Raw genomic sequence first — 19,513 nt, 5'->3', positions numbered from 1 at the left:
TCTTGCATCCCTTTTTGTCCCATCTTCTACTGTGACAATGTATCTGTTGAAACCAAAAAATTTTGAAATAAATTAATAACTCATTCCTACGAGAATTAATTTAAGTTAGATCATACATTACCCATAATATGATTAACTATTGTGACATAATTAACCATGCTATGCTACTACTAATTATTGAACTAAATAAATAATTATAAATTTGCAAGTTCAATTAGCTAAGCAAACATTCTTGACAATGAATAATTGGTCATGTCATTTATAATTAGATTATTTGTAATGAATCACAGAGAATAACATGAATATCTATTAAACAAAAGTGATAAGTATAAATTAGATCTCAAATATTTGGGAATCAAACAATTACAAAAATTTTAACCGAAAAATAAAAAGATTAGCCTAACATGTGAGCAGAAGAATATATAAAAGAAAAGTAAAATTTCATTAACAAATCAGTAATTTATTCAAAAGAGAGGAATAATGATAGAATAAGAGATTATCTAAGAGGTATGATATGTATTCCTATTTATACTACTTGCATCACATGAACTTGGACAGAAAAGTGGGGTAGCTACATAATCAATCAATCAATCAAATCCTTGATCCTAGCAAGCCTTCCAAATAAGAAAGTTTTCTAAAATTTGTGCAGCCATCATTCTATCTTCAGTAGCAAAAATTGCTCATTTCTTTCTTTTGTAGAGTTGACTGCAGCATTAAATATGGGCGTATCTAGTCGAGTCTGCAAGTCTACCATAATTCTCCTTTTTTAAGTGTCTTCAAATGCCATTTTTAGCTCAAGTTTACGATCTTTGCTTCTCATCAAGTCTTTTATGCTGAAAATGCAATAATACCATATGATTAAGAGCATTTTTAGCTTCTATAAGAGGATATTATCATCATCAAAATATGGCGGATTATGAATTTATCTCCGTGCTAGTCCTAAATACGGCCCATTGTGCACCTTGATTCTAACCTGTAAATCAAGAGAGAAGAATTAGGAAATGAGCATCAGTTTCATATATTGTAACATTTCAATTTAAATTTGCAACAGATTTATTCGTCCTTATTTCTCTAGGGTTGTAATTTATTTTTGCAGACTCAGAATTTATGTGAGTAGTAGTATCTTAAAATTATCAAATGCAGTTGATGATGGGCTCCTCCAAATAGGATATTAGTCAAACTTCCTAAAACGATGAATATCTGATTAACTTCGCAGTTTGCTGGAGTGGTTGTGATATCAAAGCATCATTGTGCGGCAAAGCCAACCCACGCCTTTGAGTAGGTCCGAATTGAATAATGGGGCGTCAGCTACTATCATGCCCTAAAAGTAGGCCCCACACCTTCGGCCTTATTATCTAGATGTGATCTAATCGAAATCGTAACAACAATATACTTACTAAAATTGAAACCTGATAATCAAAACAACTATGAGTCTTAACATTTAGCCCCCATCCTAATCGCTTGATCTCTTTCCTAGGTCAGCTAAACCCTGATTAGGAGATTAGGGCACACCTCTATTGATGTACTGAAACGTATTCTTTCTATTAATAAGATTGATTCAATTTTAAGTCTATGTGATGTCTATCCATTGGCCAATCAGCATAGGCTGCCCTTTACCTTTAGTAACTCACGTGTTACTAAAATATTTGATTTGCTACATATAGATGTATATGGCCCTATAAACAATACTCTATTTCTAATCCTCATTACATGCTCACTATTGTGGATAATCATAGTAGAGCAACATGGATTTATTTAATGACATATAAAGATCAAGTGGTATAAAAATTGGAAATTTTCTTTTATATGGTTCAAACACAATTTAACAAGAAAATCAAAGTCATTAGAACAGACAATGGCACAGAATTCACCAGTCAAACCTGTCAACATTTTCTACAAAAACAAGGGGTTATTCATCAAAGAAGATGTGTCTATACCCCACAAAAAAATGGAATAATTGAAAGAAAACATCAACACCTATTACATAAAGCAAGAGCTTTATTGTTTCAAGCTAAAATGCTGTTGAAATTTTGGACTAACTCCTTACTGCAACCTACTTAGTCAATAGGTTACCTAACTCTGTATTAGATCGGAAGAGTCCTTTTGAAATATTGTATGACAAACCTGCAACTTACTCTCATTTAAAAACATTCGGTTGCTTGGGTTATGCATCGAACAACCTTCCTAATAAAAGAAAGTTTGACTCTGAAAGTTTCAAATGTGTATTACTAGGATATGCACATGGATATAAAGGCTATAAAGTTTATGGTTTAGATTCTCAGGCTATTTTCATTACTAGAGATGTTATTTTTCATGAAAATATCTTTCCATTTAACTCCATAGATTGTCAAGAACTTGCTTGTCCATTGCCTTTGATCACCTTTGACAGTCAAACTAGCATAAAGAGTCCTACAGATTCAGACATTACTATTATAAGCAACTCTAAAGTTAGCAATCCACCCGTAGACAATTTCCAGCTTAGAAGGTCCTCCAAAACAACCTCTAAGCCGACATGGTTAAATAATTTTTTTTATACTTTATCTACTGTATCCAACCATATGCAAGTTGTTTCTGTTGAACCCTCCCATAGGTGCTTTTTGGATAGTCTATCAGTTTTGCAGGAGCTAAACAATTTTAAAGAGGCACAACAGAAAGAAAAATGGAGGTAAGCCGTGCAATCAGAGGTGGATGCCTTGGAGAAGAATGAAACCTAGGAGTTGGTGGAAGCTCCTACAAATAAGAAAACTATTGAATGTCGTTGGATCTATAAGTTAAAGCTCAAGCCAGATGGCACGATGGAGAGATGTAAAGCTAGGCTAGTACCCCAAGGTTATAACCAAGTGGAAGAGGAAAATATACAGATTGTTTTGCACCGGTAGCCAAAGCTGTTACTGTGAGGCTTTTCTTAGCAGTGGCGTGTCCAAGGGTTGGCCCATTCACCATATAGATGTAAACAATGTGTTTTTACATGGTTCGTTGAAGGAAGATATATATATAGATCCGCCATAAAGTTATGAAGTGGAGTCAGGATAAGTCTATAAACTAAGAAAGTTACTCTATGGCTTGAAGCAAGCTTCAAGACAGTGGAACCAGAAATTTATAGAAAAAATGGAAGCTTTTTGGTCTAGTCAGTCACAAAATGATTATTGTTTGTTTACAAAAGAAGTAGATGGTGGACAGGTTGTGCTCCTTGTTTATGTTGATGATATTTTGGTACAGTCCTTTTAGAATCATATATCCAAGAAGTTAAACAATTTACATGATCTTTTCACTATCAAAGATTTAGGGACTACAAAGTACTTCCTTAGAATTGAGCTAGCAAAGTAGCTAGAAGGGATGTTGGCCACTCAATACAAGTACATTTAAGACATTATCAAAGATAAAGGACTTATACAAGCTAAGGCTACAAGCACTCCTCTGCCAGCAGGGGTTAAACTTTCCTCAGAGTGTGGGAACCTTTTATCAGATCCTTCTAGGTATCGCAGAATAGTTAGAAAAATTTTGTAATTAAGGCTAGACGCATCCCATGCTGCCCAACAATTGAGCCGGCCCTACTAGCTCCATGGGACACAACAGTACATTTAGTGAAGTATTTGAGAAGGTGCCCCTCATAGGTTTGTTTTCTCCTTCAACAAATATTTTAAAACTAGCTGCATTTTGTGATGCAAATTGGGCAGGATGTTTGGACACTAGAAAGTCATTAATTAGATTTTGCATTTTTCTAGGAAACAAGCCTATTTCCTGGAAGACGAAGAAGCAAGCAACAGTGTCCAAGTCGACTAAAGAGGCAGAATATCAAAGTCTAGCTTCCACTATTTGTGAACTTATTTGGATTAACTATCTTTTGCAAGATCTCAAAGTTTCAATTTCCAAACCTATCCCTCTGTTCTGCGATAACAAAACAGCCGTTAACATAACAACTAATCCTCTTTTTTCATGAGAGGACGAAACACCTTGAAATTGATTGTCAGGGTGTAAGGGATAAGTTTAAAGAAGATTTCGTTCTTCCTACTCATGTCAGGGCAAAGTGTCAAGTGGCAGACATCCTAAAGAAGCCACTAACAAGTTCAGGTTTTCAGTTTATGAAATCCAAGTTGAACTCGTTTTCCTTGCCACCAAGTTCAACTTGCGGGGGGATGTTAAGGAGGTTAAGGTTGTTGCGCATTGCAGGAATAAAGCAGACACTCAAATTTATACCTCCAAAGCTTAACACACGTTAGGCTCATGTTTTTGCTCGGAATGCTACAGACAACTCTGAGGGTTGCGTTTTGCCACCTTACTTGATATACATGAATATAAAATTAGTTCAAAAATGGCAAGTGAGTTAACTTCCTAATCGAGTATCATATATTGGAGATTGGCTACTTTTCAACTTCAAAGGGATATTAAAACAATTAAGCATTACAATCTAGTATTGCTTTCATATTATTCCAACAAAAATTGAAACGGATTAGTGGCAAAGACACTTATCACCTTGCTGCTTTTCTTTCTTTCTTTCTTTCTTTTTTTGATAGTTTGATAAATTTTGTAGGATCCCCTCATATCTTAAACATAAACAATTTAATCCTTAAACTTTACAAAATTCCAATTTAGTTCCTTAGAATTTTTATATATTTGAATTATACCCTATAACTAATTTTGTAGTTAATTTGAGACTTACTAATTCTTACAAATTAGTAGTTAATTTGTAGTTTGTGGCCCCGCCGTACTCCTCTGTGATTGGGGTTTGACAATTAAGAGGGAGCCCGTCAACCATGGCCTCCTCACTGAAAGAGATACCTCCTTTGCTCCTCCAAAGGGCTCCAAGGACGAGATGTTGTAGATCTTGGAGTCTTCATTTGAGATGCTCCAGGCAGGCTATCCATTGATTGGGGACGTCCCCTCGTGGCTGGGGGATTGGTATCTCTTCCTTGAGTGGGGGGGTCCTAAGGCAAATTTGCCAGGATATCTCCTACAATTAGGGCAGGGGCCTTTGCGGCTGCGAGAGTTGCTAGAGACACCTAGGGAATGACTGCCATCTGTGCGCGTATTGTTGCTGCAGTCGTTTGTTTTAGTATTTTCAATGGGATGAGTAATAGCCTCCTAGAAGAAGTGTTTGAGAAAGTGTTGTTGTGGTTCGAATCCACGAGCCCGCAGGGTTAGGTAAGCCTTTCGATCTGTGACCAGTAGGGGCCAGGGTGCCCCCGATACCACCCACAAGCCCTGGGTATCTCCAACCCTATCGACAGCCTTCTGCTTCTCCATCTCAATTTTTGGTGCTTCCATGAATCTCATGTTTTAGTTTTGTGTAATTCATAGATGGCGCCACTTACTACGAGCAAAAGGTTGCTTGTTGAGGTACTTCCAACTTAGGATCTTTGGGCCTAATTTTTCACAAGCCTTGGAAAGGGGAATTGCAAAAAACTATTAGCACTCTAATGCTCAAATCAATAAATGATGACAGGAATAAGAAATAAGCTAAAAAAAGGTAATGTAGGAAAATAATTTGGTGCCACTGTGTTCACATAATAGTGTTTCTATGCATGTGAGTATTAAGAAAACTTTACCCTTTTACCAACGAGAGGAGGTCCTTTTTATAACTTTCGCCTCCTTCCAGCTAAGAGAGTGCAATCCCGTTAGGACTCAGTAATGTGGTTGTTAGGAGATAGACTCCCACTATCAGAGGAAACCTCAAGTTTGGGTCCTTGACCGTTCAAGACGTATCCTCCATGTCAATAGGACTCTTTATTGGAATATAGCTTCCCAAATTCCTAGAGGGCAGTTGTTATAGGCCAAAAGTTGTTCCTAAATTCTTGAGTATCCTCCATGGTAAGGTGATTGTCATTCCACCGAGTTGTCCGCTTGAGGTTGGGTCACATATGAGTGGGGATTTGGTTGCCAAGCCAACACCCTTTCTCGGCCTTCCGCAAGGACCTTCTTCATCCTTTTCACTAAATTGTCCCTTCCAAGGGTTTGGGGCTGAGATCTTTTCCATCTTGGACCGCATATAGCCTTAGATCCCTCGTTGGCTTTTTTTATATTATGCTCCTTTTTAGCTTTTTTCATACTTTGGGACATGAACACAAAACATGGGAATGGTTCATACATGGGTGGATAGGATATTGGCCCGTTGTAATAAATTTTTGTATCCCAAGAAAAACAAAAAGATTGAGGATAAAGATAAAGAGTTTTTTGTCTACCATTTTGCATCGCCATAGCATAGTTTTTGTCTGTACATTGCAGCGGAAATCAAGGACGACACTTTTTAGAGTTTGACATTCAAACTCTGCTGTCTTTTTCCTTCACTTGTTATTGTGTCCCTCAAAAGTTGACTTTTCCCCCCAATTACTTTCCGCTCTTGTCCCTATCCTATTCCCACCTTCCAAATCATATTTCTCGTTTGAATAATTATATTTATATCCTCTTATTTATAATTTATTTATATGAATTAATTTTATTTTTTTATGTAATTACATAAATCATTCCTGATAATTAAAAAATAAAAAAAATTTGTGCAATGTTATTGATTTTTTTGGAGGGTATATGTGTAATTTCTCAAAATGTACGGATGACTTATGTAGATGATATTGATTTATTTATATATATATATAATTCTTTAAAAATATGAATAATTTGTGTAAATAGATTGTAGGTCAGGGAAAATATAATGATCCCTTCTTTTTCTTTTTTTTCTCAAAATTGGTTTTCTCTGAAATAATTACAAGAAAAGTGAATAATTATTTGCAAATATTTTTTTTCCTTTTTTTTACTTTGGGGGGGGGGGGGGGGGTTAAGATCAATTCATTTAATTGAAACTTTTAAAAGTCATTTATGCCTTGATTGTTAATGGTAGTTGAAAATGGTGAAATTATATACTTTTTTGTAATTTTGTTGTGGTTGGAAATAGTTAAAATGGTATGATTTAATTAAATTATAACTATTAAACAATAGAATACTTTTTGAAAAATAAAATTCTATTATCAGATATTTCACATTACATTCTAAGTAACAACTAAAACAGATATGCCCTTTATACATTAATTAATAAAACAAATCTTGATGTAATAAAATACTTAAGGTTTAAAATGAAAAAATAAAAAATATAAAAACTTCTTGGGAAATACATAATTATCAATAACAATTTAAAAAATACATAATTCACATTCTTGTTTATCCGAGTAATTTGATTCAATACATAATTATCAATAACAATTTAAAAAATAGGTAAAATTATATTTTTAGTCCCATAAAATAGGGGATTCAACACTTTTAGTTCTTTATTTTATAAAATTTTTAAAACGGTCTTATAATTGAAAAACTTGACATATTTTAGTCCTCTATTTTATGATTTTTAGAATAATTCTAAATTAAAAAAAAATCGATACATTTAGTCCAACATCCAACTTTTCGTTAAAAAGAATAGACTGCAATAACACATGCAATATGTGTGTTCGTTAGCTTGACTTTCCATACAACTAATGGACACGGGCATTGCACACATCTACATTTTTTACAAAAACTTGGATGTAGGACTAATATGTTGAATTTTTTAATTTTGGAATATTTTGAAAATCACATAAAACAGATGACTAAATGTGTTAAATTTTTTAAATTTTGATATCATTTTAAAAATTATGTGAAGTAGAATAGTAAAAATATTGGACCCCTATTTCATAGAACTAAAAAGGTAATCTCGTCGTAAAAATATATATTCCCTAGAAAAATAAGAATAAAAAATGATAATTCAAACATTATAATTACACATAATTACTTCAAAAAATTATAGGATTTTAAAAAGTAAAAAAAAACTTTATTTTTTAAAAATTGAAATATATATATATATAAAGAAAAAAGATAATTACACTCACTTCCTCTGAGGTTTGTGTAATTATATATAGATCTCCTATAATTTGAAAAATTACATCTAGCACCCCTGAGGTTTGCTTTCGTCTAACAAATAAGTCAATTAATTAGTCAAAATTCATCGAATTTGCTGATTATTAATAAAAAAAATTAAAAAAAAATCTAGATTTACCCCCAATTAACTTATTACTGATTTATTGAAACTTAAATAAATCTTTTTATAGTCGAATTATCATCATATGTTTTCACGCATTAATGCATGTAAAAAGGTATATTTTTACAGTTATAAAGGTAGTTTAATCAAAGAAAAAAATATTTGACCTACAATAAATCAATCTATGATAAATAGCAATTTCCATCAATTTTTTGTTAATATCCACAAATTCAATGAGTTTTGACTAATAAAAAGATTTATTTGTTATACCCGATCAAATCTTATAAGTGTTAGATATAATTTATCAAATTATAAAAAAATTTACGTATAATTATATTAAATTTTAAAAAATAAGACTACAGTTATCCCTAAAAAAAATTGAGGAAGTGATGAGAGTAATGAGAAAATACTAAAATAGGTAAAGTTTTTGTGTGCTTCCAAATGTGCACTCTTATTGAGAACCAACTAAGAAAGAAGTGTCCTTTTTACATTTGTCAACACACACAAACACACATTACTAAACAATTAATTCACACTAAAGTCCAACCTTTTTGTTTGACTTCAATTACCTCACTTCACACTTCACTCTCACCCTCTTATTCTCTTCTTATTTATATTTTCTATTTCAAATTCGAGTGTATTTTTTTCTAAATAAAATATATTATGCTGTCTTTATACACTTAATATATTCAGAAAAATTATACATACGCTCGTCAAAAAATATTAACATTATTTATATAAATTATCTCTATTTTTAAAATATAAGAAAAAATTACACTTTTGATCCCACACGATAGAGTGTGTTGTACTTTTGATCCCATAACGTACGGGCTTTTCATATTTAGTCTAAAAAATTTTAGTATTTGGGACCAAAAATGAATCAATATTTTATCATATTCGATCAAATGTGCGACAACTTTTTATGATATGATACCAAATATGCTAAGCTCATAAATTTTGGGATAAAAACATAACAATATCTTCTATCATGAATCAAAACTTCCGGTACATATCATTATTCTCTCTCTATATATATGTTAATTAAAATGAAAAATTCAATCTGCTCCCCCATCTTACCTACTGTTTTTTGTCCTTTGACTAAGTGTTGAAATTAGGGTCACCTGTCAGTAGGAAAACGGAATCAGTGTATGACTTTTGACAGTTAATTAGTCAAGAATTCTGATCTTGGAGGAGCTGAGCTGAGTGTTTTTTCTTCAACTTTACTCTGCCAAAATTTTCACTTTTCAACATTCATTCGTGTGTATATATATATATATATATATAGAGAGAGAGAGAGAGAGAGAGAGAGAGAGATGAGTGAAGTTTGAAGCAAGCAAGCAGCACCTCACATCCAGACCACTGCCGGTGGAGAAAAAACAAGAATCACTCACCCCCACTCACATTACATATATTAATACCCTTTCTCCTTACTCTTTTGTTTCCTTCTCTCTCTCTCTCTCTTTCTGTCTCTGTCTCACATTTCATCTCTTCAAGAGCTCATGGCTACAGTGAGTCTCACAAATCTTGATTCTTCAATATCAATTCAGCTTCTTTTTTGTTGTAGATTATTAGCTGTGCAAGTCTGGTTTTTCATGACGCAGAAACTTGACTATTGGTTCTTGCATGGTTTGGATTTTGGTTTGTTGCTTGCAGGAATACTGCCGGAAGAGTGGTCAAATCCCAGCATTTGGCGACTGGGAAACTGCGAATCAGCTGCCGATAACACAGTACTTTGAGTGCGCCAGGCAGGCGGGGCTGCTCCGCTGTAGCTGTTCTGGAGAATGCTGTGCCTCTTGGGGCGGCGCTGCTGCTGCTGCTGCTGGTGATCTTTATGGTACTGTTGGTTTTGATAAACCCCTGCCTCGCCGGGTTTATGCTGTTCCTCAACGCAAGGTTTGCTTATTTACACTCCTCTCTCTCTCTCTCTCTCTCAAGATGGGATTCTTAACTGTTGTAGTGAAGCTGACAGCCCTTGCTCTTCTTACCATTTTGTTCTTGGGCAGTGTAATTTTTTGTTGTCTCTTTTCTTGCAGCATTCTTTGTCCAAACATCGAATGCAATCCATTCTTGTTAAAAGCTATTGCTTATCCGTTTTCCCCTTTGATTGATACATCTTGTATGTTTCCTAACTGCAATTTCCAACTTGAGAATACATGACTAGGAGTAATCGAGTACTAGTGTGTATTCAATGATCTGCTGTCCGATTTGAGATGAGTTGTCGGTCTAAAATTTAAGACCAAATTAATCATAAGACAAGTTAAATGCACATACATATATGATATGATTCATCACTCTCAACTGCACATGAATCACATTGCAACTATGTTACAATTCAGAGAGGAAAATTATGGTGAATGAAACAACAAACAATTCCTTAGTCTTAATTGTTTGAAGAACAATGGGGTTATTTCATTGTCTGTAGATATAATGTCTCAGGGAACGTATTTGCAGACAAGTGGAATCAACAAAGGTTATTCACAGTCCAAGGAGCAGAGGAAGCAAGTTAAGGTTCGGGATTTGATGGAACAACCAAGAACTCGGCCCTCATCTCAGAAGCTGCAGTACTCGAAACAAAGTACTAAATCAGTAAACCTCGTCCAACAAAAATCCTCAATCACTGTCAAACCAGTAGACGAAGATCTGTACAAGATCCCTTCTGAGCTCCTCGAAAATTCCAAACGAGTAAGTTCGCTTTCGATCTCTAAACTTGTTATATTAGAAAAGATTAGGAAGTATGAGACAGGAGAAGGTTGGATTTGAGGTTGTAGAAGAATTCTTCATAAGCTGATAATACAAGAGTACTTGTAGCTTGTAGACTTGTGCTAAATCTCCTCTAGGACAAAGAAGCCAGAAGAACAATGTTGTCTTTATGACATAAAAACTCACGAGCATATATATTAGTACAAGATAAATAAAGATAAGTTCAGAGGACACACACAAAACTGTGCGTCCAGCAAAGATACATGCAAACATTCAAGATATTTTTTGCTATGTTTTAGATAACGAAAATTTGAGAACAAACACAGCTTGTCATTGATGAAAATAGAGCTACTTTCGAGTAGAGATGTTATGTCTGATCGATAAGTTTCCCCGTTTGCGTGCAGAAAAAGATGCTGGGATTCTTTTCGAGATGCATGGTTCCTCCTTGTGCGGCATGAGTCTGATCAAGTGTGGAGTAATCCGTCTCTAGTTTGTGATATAGTGAATGAAGCTGTTTCACTCATCACATAGATATCTAGAGAACTTAGTAGTCATTTTTCCGCAGTCTGAATCTTCTATTTTAAATTGGTATTTCATCATATCATATATTTTACTTTATATTGTGTGGTCACATCACATCACGTGTATAAAATATTTTCTTGAATATATAGACCAAGTGAATTTTATATACGTGTTGTGTGAATAAAGAAGAATATAAGATGAAGTATCATGTTTAGAGTAGATGGACTAGTGCATTAATGGTTGTAATGAGCCAATTGTCATTTGATTTTCAATATAGCTCCTCATATTTTTGCAGCTTATATTATAATGAGCTTCCCAGAAATTTAAATAAATATAAATGCTATTCCATTATTTGAAAAATTATCACTACCTTTTATTTTTAACATTCATTCAAGAATTAGCCCGTCCTGTTACTCTATATTATATTTCATTTATTTTTTGTGTTACTCTCTGTTACATTTCATTTATCTTTTGTGCCGACCTGGCTAAAATACTATGGTCGATAAATTATAAATTTATTATTTTTTATGGATTAAAAGCATCGGAAAGAAATTTTCACCTCCTCAGGTTTCTTTATAATTTCTCCAAATTTTTCTTTAAAAGGAAACAAGAAGGGCGAAGTGGATATATAATATATTTAAGCATCCTTTCAATAATTACATAATTTAATCAAACTCGAACCATTTAACCCCCAAGAGAAAAAAATTTGAAATACAAACTTTAAAGACCACTTGAATAGGAAATATTTGGTGAGAAAAGTTATTGAAGAAAGCCATTAACCACACGGCAGAATAGAAGTTGACATTTAATAACAATGCTTGAGATGTAGGTAGCAACATCATTCTGTGGCCCCTCTTCAAATTTCAAAAGCCTAACTTTTAGTGCTACTTGTCTACTTATAAACAAGTACTAAAATAAGCAATCTTATGATGTAGTTCAAATTACAAGTACTGGGTAGTCATAACTCTCTTACCATCAATGATACTTTCAGACTTTCGGTTTGCTGTAAAAAGCAACTACCCCTTTCTGGTGCAAGTAATTCCACTCTGCAGTGAAAATACTGAAGAATTTGCCAGTTTTTAACGTCCGGGTGTGAAATCTACCCCAACATTACAAGTTACAACTAGGTTCAACAACCCTTTGTTGTAATTTTAGGATACTTTACCAGCACCCAAGTATGAGGAGTTAATGGATGAGGCCAATATAAAAACCAATCATGAACAACCGTGGACTGGACGTAGAAAAATTTTCCAAATCATGTAAAATTTGTATTTTGCAATTACTCTTTTCATGTTTTTTACACATGTTCACTACCAGACTAAATTCAATTCTAGCACAAAGTACCATAATCAATCCATGAAAGCAAAACCAAGTGCCAAATATCCAATAAGTGCGTGACCCAGTAAGGAAGTGCCACAAGTGGCTAAATGTAGCTAAAATCACAGGATGTATAACAAAGATGGAAGATTCTAATAATAAGGGAGTACAATCAGGATACAGCAGTATAACAAGGCAGATCCTTGTCCAGCTCCACAAGGGTCTTCTTATCCGTCAAAACTTCCGGTCTGCAAACATGCAAGTAGAAGCAAAGGATCCACCTCAGAACCACAATGCATACAAAGCAGCTGGGGGGAAAATAAATAAATAGCATACGCATAAAAAAACATTAGAGATCCTGACCAATATCTATAGTGTATGTTGTCTCAAATGATGACAGCTTGTTGTCAATTCAGAACTACAAGGCTGAGAAATGATAGCTATGGAACCAAAGAAACTTATTGATTCTCACTGTTTCTAATTAGAAGTACATGAGAAAATGATATGTTTCCTCTTGAGTGGTACCCTGCTATTAGACTACAAAATACCTGAATGTCAAGGTTAATTTGATCCCTTTGTTAAGGTAAAACACCCCATGACTTGAGCAGACTGACATGTTAAAGAAGCATTGATACAATCATACGCCAACTACATTACAGCAAATGCCTAAGTAACAGAGAGAATCGTACCACCGTCATGATCAATACACAGCAGCAATAGAAAACAATTGAAGCTCGGTCACTAAAGTGGAATGAAATAGAAGATCGATTAGTCTAGGTAAAACTTATGATGATGAGTCATCTAAATACCTGAACAATCTAAAATTAAAGGTTTTTTGTCAGTTAAAGCTTGAAAGATCATTCAGAAGTGTCTGTTAACATTAAATAAACCAAAAGCAACATAAAGAACTAATTATTACTTTATATTTTCCTATAAAATGGAGAATGTCAAGAAGAAAAGGAAGTAAACACAGCAGTGGAACCAAAAGAATAAGAAACTTTCGAGAAGGATACAGAGGAGGATACAGACGGTGGATATATGCAAACATCTGCATGACTGCTCGCTGCCACATTCAGTGAACAAACAGAACCACAGAACAGGCTTACTAAAAATGTTACTCCAGAACAAAAGAATTTTGGGGAAACTGTGGCCAAGGGAACTTACCATGAGTTGGCGTACACCAGCTTTTGGCAAAACTGTCTTTATGAGAAAAGCTCACATGCCACAAATGTAAATCCATCACCTACTTCGGCAACCCAAATCCCAATTAGTAAAACCTTCTGCAAAGATCAGAAATCATCCTCATAAAAATCACGAGACTCTGCAGGATCATATCGATCATCAAAATCCTGCAGTTCAAGACGAGAACTACTACTCCTGTTTGTTTTGCTTTTCCTTCTATCTAGATACCCCCCATCTTCATCTCTGTGTCGACTAGCACGCTCTGTTTTGCTTCTCCCTCTGTCCTCACGCTCCCGATTATCTTCATATCTCTCTCTTTTACGACTAGTTCTCTCACGCTGGTCTCTTTCTCTTTTATGATTATTAAACTCATGCTCATCTCTGCTTATTTTATGATGATCTCGTTCCCGGGACTCGCTCCGTCTCTTGCGTGATCTTCGTGAATAACCTTCTCCAAGGGCCTCAACAAATTCTTGATTTTCTCTACCATCCATCCGCTCTCTTGAGTCGCTGCCGCTTTGCCTTCCATCCCAGCTTCTGTAATTATCATCTTTGTCATGTCTCACCCTCCCAACACTTTTATTTAGATCTTGACGCCTATGATCCCAACTAGAATCTCGCCTTAGCCGATGGATATCATCCTCGCATTTTTTTGAATCATGACGAGCGTGTGAGTCCTTCCTGTAATCAAGTGATTGGCCTCTAATCTCTTCGGGTATCTGAGAAGTTCCCGAAACACCAGCAGCACGTGAACCTGTATTCAAATTATCAGATGTCAAAGCTCCCATTTCTTCCGCAGCTTTTGACGTGCCATCAACACCTCCAGCTTGCTTGATTTCCTCCATAAATTCCTCTATGATATCCCTCATCACCTTAAGGCAATAGAAGAGAAAATGAGCTCCATTCTCTGAAGCAATTTATCAATCAGACCAGTGAAAAAATTGACAGAATCATGATTAAAGGGGAGGAAATGCCACTAAACCACTCCAACTCCTTTGATTAGACACAAAGTAGAGATACAGTAGGTGCCTTAGCCCTATGATAGGTATGCCTAGCACAAATAACTCTGCGAAATCTAATAAATAATAAACAATGACAAGGAGAGGATATTTTCAGCAGTTTATAACATAGCACTTGAATCAACAACTTCTATCTAGCATATATCTTGTGGGAACGTAATATCAAGTCTACTTCCTGGAAAGACAGGATAAGTAACTGAAGCAGACAAATTAAATATGATGTCGAAGTAAATATTATTCCAGTGCTAGATTGAAATACATAGCTGAACTGCAGATCTCATCTGGTAATATATCAGCTTTCATTTACTTGGAACATACAAAGTTACTGAGTCGGTCCAGGCAATGGGAATTGGTATATTAGTAAGTGCAGTCCAGTATTTAGAAATCCATGTAATTGTGAAAACAAACTAATATGACTGTCAACATTTCAAAATATTGTTAGTGCATTCAATTCTGGCTACATAACTCTTTCTGAGGTCTGAGGCTTCAAAGGGCTCCAACAGCAACAAGTTTACTAAGCCTGGGAATTGGTACAGTAGTAAGTGCAGCATATTTTGGAACCCGTTGTAGCAATCTACATAATTGTTAAAGCAAACTAATATGACTGAACAAATAGTACCAAACTCTTTCTGGGGTTTGAAGCTTCAAATGGCTCCTACAAGCAGCTAGGTTCAAATTATAATCAGGTTTTGACAATTACAACTTCAACTTGATGTCTTAGCTACTTTGGGCCAAACTAACCAATAGTAACCATGCCACAAACATAAATGACCAGATTCAGGATCAGGTTCGGGTTCAAGCATACAATACAAAGTTGCAGTCGGGACAGAATCAGATCAGAGTTTCTTAGCATGAGCTACAAGATGAAAACAACTGATTCAACAAGCAAAGAAACAAACTCTCTTCAGTTGCAAATGTAGCTGGTACCTTAATTTGCTTACTAAAGACACAGCATTTCTCCATTACCACAAACTCCAATTTTATGGTATTAATATCAAGTGAAGTGAATAGAAACAGTATATACTACTAAGAAAAATAAGCAAACAACATCAGCTGACTTAGTAATTCTGTAATTGTTGGGCTGACATATAATATTCATTCCCTTTCTAAAACCAGTATGTAACAGTTTAACATATACACTTGTTTTAACCCACAACAAAAAATTCTTATATTCAAATTATTTTCCAGAATATCTTCTTCACGCCAGAGATGATTAAGAAGGTTCACTTTTAGATGAAGCTTTGACAGTTTAGAATTGAAGGAAATTAAGGATTATTATACCAAAAATACAAAACTAAAAGGACAAAATATCTTAAACATAAAAATCTTACCTCTAAAGTATTTCGCTTCAATTTCTTTCCACGGTATGACATCCTCCGACGTTTGTAATCTCTTTCCTCAGCTAATAATTCCTCCCTGGTCTTTGCTTTATTGCCATCCTACATGATCACATAGCCACAGAGGTATCATTGTACATTGCACTAGAAAGCTGTATCTGACATTAAATTACAACAAAAATCTAGTATCTCAATATTTAAAAAATACACAGGTATTGCTCAACAAGAGGGGGAGAGCTATTCAAAGGAAAATGAGCTACAAATTTCCTCACTTTTCTTGTTATACACCACTTCATTCCTATTTTGTTTGATGTATACTGCTAATATTTGCTAAAAGTGATAAAGGAAGGCCAGATAGATGATATCTTGTGGACACATACCATATAGTTGTAAAGAAATCAAGAAATTACCTGATTACCTGACCTCTGCCGAAGAAACCCGTCATGTTCAATTATAGGTCTATAGTCTGGACGTTTTTGCCTTTCCTCATCAGCTATCTTGGACATGTATGCATGCTCCAAATTACTGCATAAATATACCAACAAAATGCCTCCATATCTCACCAAATTCCCCGTAAAAAATGACAAGGAAAAACAAGAACATATAGAAAGCATAAGAGCATTTACTAAGCATCATACTTAGACAGAAACTAATAAACTATCTGAGCTTCCACAAGGTTGAGCAATTTGCAATGCTAGTAAAAATAAATTTCTCTCCATATTCAAGATTTTGAAGTAGCGGGGTCCTTTGACCATAAAAGTATAGTTCACGTCTCGACAAAACATTATGACTTTTTCATGATCATGCGCTTCTCTAGTACTGGAAAAACAGCACAAAAGGTCATATGTCAAAATTGATTAACTGCAAGTATGTAGACACACATTTATAATATATGTAGATATTCATTTAAGTACTATATCGTAAGTTATGCTACCATGAAAATAAGTATTATCGGGTGCTTAACAGTAACTAAGAATTCACTTGACCAGAAGCAATGGAACAATACCGTTGATATGCAGACAATGGCCGTGAATTACGTAACGCCTTAATTTTTTCTTCAATCAATGATCGTTCATGCAATGCTGCTACAGCTGCTGCCACTTGGGAGATAAGAACTGTGCTGTTTCCAACTGTCACACCTTTTATGTTCTCTCCTTCATCTCTCCTGGTGCCATCAATCAATGTAATACTTTGCACCGGCTCTTCCACCTCACCATCAACTTTCTGAAAATCACTCGATTCAGCATCTTTTCGCTCTAAACGAAACAATGAAGCACACAATGCAGATTCTGATATGCACTCTTTTAACACATCAACTGCAAAAAAGTTCCCGTTAACTTCACCATACAATATACGGAACTGCGAAGCTAACCACATCACCATTTTCACTAAAGTGGGGCACTCAAAATTCCGATTGCTCAATCCTGATAATTCATTCCCCTCCAATTTCAATTCTTTATCAATAAATGTAACACCCGCCAACCCAAAAGCCTCCCTAACAATCAACTTCAAACACAACCTAACCAACAAAACCACATGATCCCTCATGGCAAAATCAATAATTACTCCATATCGAGGAGAATTCGCAACAATCCACTCATATAAATGGAACAACTTAAAATCTTTCAACCTCATAATCGCACGCAAAATTCTAGAAGAATACAAAGATGGGATACTGCCACCCCACGCTTCAATTTCACTACGAATTGCCCAAATCTCTGATGGAAGAAACCTAACAAAGTCGACGGAAAAACCCACAGCTTTTTGGTGGGAAGAGTCTTGATTATAGTCGGCACACTCGATATACAACTCCCTAGGTAAATTGAGCAGGGGAGGCGGTTGAACTGAAGGAGTGACAGGACCGGGACAGTTTTGGTAAAAGAAATTGTTGGGTGGAGAATTATAACCAATGTAACTTTCGAGAGAGACGCAGAGATCGGAGGAGGTGGTGGGGAAGGAAGCGGCAGCAGAAGGGGTGGTGGCGCATGAGTGGAGTGTGAGGGGATAGTGGAAAGTGTGGGATAGAGAGACAGGAGAAGGGCAATTAAGGTAGTGAGAGAAGAGGGATGAAGGAGGGAGACGGTGGTTAGGGTTGAAAGGGCAGGGGAGGAGGGTAGGAGAAGCAGAGACGGTGGCAGTGGCAGTGGGGAGAGACTGGAGGGTGGTGTTGGCGAGGTGGAGAAGGGGGGTGAGATTGGAGAGGGCGGCGGAAAGGGAGGGTGATGGCGGTGGGTTTAGGTACTGAGAAGGGACGACTGTGGCGGCGGGCTGGGGCTGTGGCGGCGGCGGCAACTGTCGCGGTGGCGGATTTTGTGGGTTCATGGCGGAGGTAAGAATTGAGAATTGCGAGGGCGGACTGTTAAAACCTCGAATTTCCACTAAATCGCATTTCTTTCGTTTTATTTTTAATTTATTTTGATATGTTACGTAAAGATATAAAGAGAAAAAAAATGAAAAACAAAAAGTATTGTTCATTGTCAAATCATGTCTCTTTTAAATATATTTACATATATATATGTGTGTATGAATATGTATATAATTTATTTAATTGGGGTTGGATTAAAATAAATAATATTTTTATTTATATAATATGAAAAAGAACAAATATAATTTATATAAATACACTTTATAAATAATTAAATATACTCTAGAAATGGATTAACAATATTTTTGTTGGTCGTTCTATTCGAGCTGATAAATTTAAATACATTATTCAAATAATGTAATATTTGAATTAACCGCGTAGAATTTATAAATTATTTTGTATTTTTTAATTTTTTTAATTATTCCAATGATGTTGAAAAATATTACATACAAAATATTAAGTGATTAAAATAAAATATATTTGTATTTAAAAATTAAATACAAACCTCACCCGAGAAAATATTATACATTTAACATGTAACTCAACCCTCTAACGCATCCTTCATTTTTAATAATTTTGAAATCCACAGAGTCCAATACTAACTAATTATAATTTATAACTAAATATTACCATGGTTCGAAAAATATATTTTGGATTAATTATGGAGTTGTGTCCAATTAAACTACGACAATCAGGACACATCAGTCATTGAATGATAAAAGATGCACAAAATCATGTTCCTGTTAACTTTATAATTAATATATGACAATAAGTGATTGGCTCGCATATTCTACAACAACACCACTAATACCTAAGGGTTGTCACGTCGCCGTGGTGGAATTTCATGTGATCGCTGTGACCGTGTTGTACTGTCTCCTTCACTATGCGAATGGCTTCCACGATCGGACTGCACGTCAAAGTGACGAATGTAATCTGACCATGATCCAATCCCGCCAACTCCCGAACCCATGTCCAGACTTCGACGTAGTGCCAATCATGGACCACCAACCCCACGAGCTACTTGTTCCACTACATCCCAACTGGCAATATGGGTATGTGTTTGGGTCATTGGTGC

The 19,513-nt window shown here is 35.2% G+C and overlaps 2 protein-coding genes across 4 annotated transcripts; one reads left to right on the top strand and one right to left on the bottom strand.

Annotated features, from left to right (window-relative positions):
* The first annotated feature begins 9,295 nt into the window (after positions 1-9,295).
* On the top strand, positions 9,296-11,517 carry LOC105161168 (ubiquitin hydrolase). 2 transcript variants are annotated; one of them, XM_011078777.3, is made up of 4 exons: positions 9,296-9,504; positions 9,650-9,889; positions 10,448-10,678; positions 11,101-11,517. In XM_011078777.3, exons 1-4 carry the CDS (start codon positions 9,496-9,498, stop codon positions 11,152-11,154), a joined length of 534 nt encoding a protein of 177 aa, XP_011077079.1. In that variant the 5' UTR covers positions 9,296-9,495; the 3' UTR covers positions 11,155-11,517. The 2 variants fall into 2 exon arrangements, with proteins under 2 accessions (XP_011077079.1, XP_011077078.1); XM_011078776.3 differs by having other exon boundaries at positions 9,298-9,504; positions 10,433-10,678.
* Positions 11,518-12,575: 1,058 nt separating this feature from the next.
* LOC105161167 (U11/U12 small nuclear ribonucleoprotein) lies at positions 12,576-18,456 on the bottom strand. Of its 2 annotated transcripts, XM_011078772.3 has the most exons (6): positions 17,080-18,456; positions 16,484-16,598; positions 16,068-16,175; positions 13,700-14,589; positions 12,899-13,598; positions 12,576-12,783 (listed from the first exon to the last, which is right to left on the bottom strand). In XM_011078772.3, exons 1-4 carry the CDS (start codon positions 18,393-18,395, stop codon positions 13,825-13,827), a joined length of 2,304 nt encoding a protein of 767 aa, XP_011077074.1. In that variant the 5' UTR covers positions 18,396-18,456; the 3' UTR covers positions 12,576-12,783; positions 12,899-13,598; positions 13,700-13,824. The 2 variants fall into 2 exon arrangements, with proteins under 2 accessions (XP_011077074.1, XP_011077075.1); XM_011078773.3 differs by lacking the exon at positions 12,899-13,598.
* Between the last annotated feature and the right edge of the window lie 1,057 nt (positions 18,457-19,513).

Source organism: Sesamum indicum, linkage group LG4 (assembly GCF_026168435.1).
Source record: "Sesamum indicum cultivar Baizhima isolate 11 linkage group LG4, ASM2616843v1, whole genome shotgun sequence".
Lineage (NCBI taxonomy): Eukaryota > Viridiplantae > Streptophyta > Magnoliopsida > Lamiales > Pedaliaceae > Sesamum > Sesamum indicum.
This window is presented reverse-complemented; position numbering and strand designations above follow the sequence as displayed.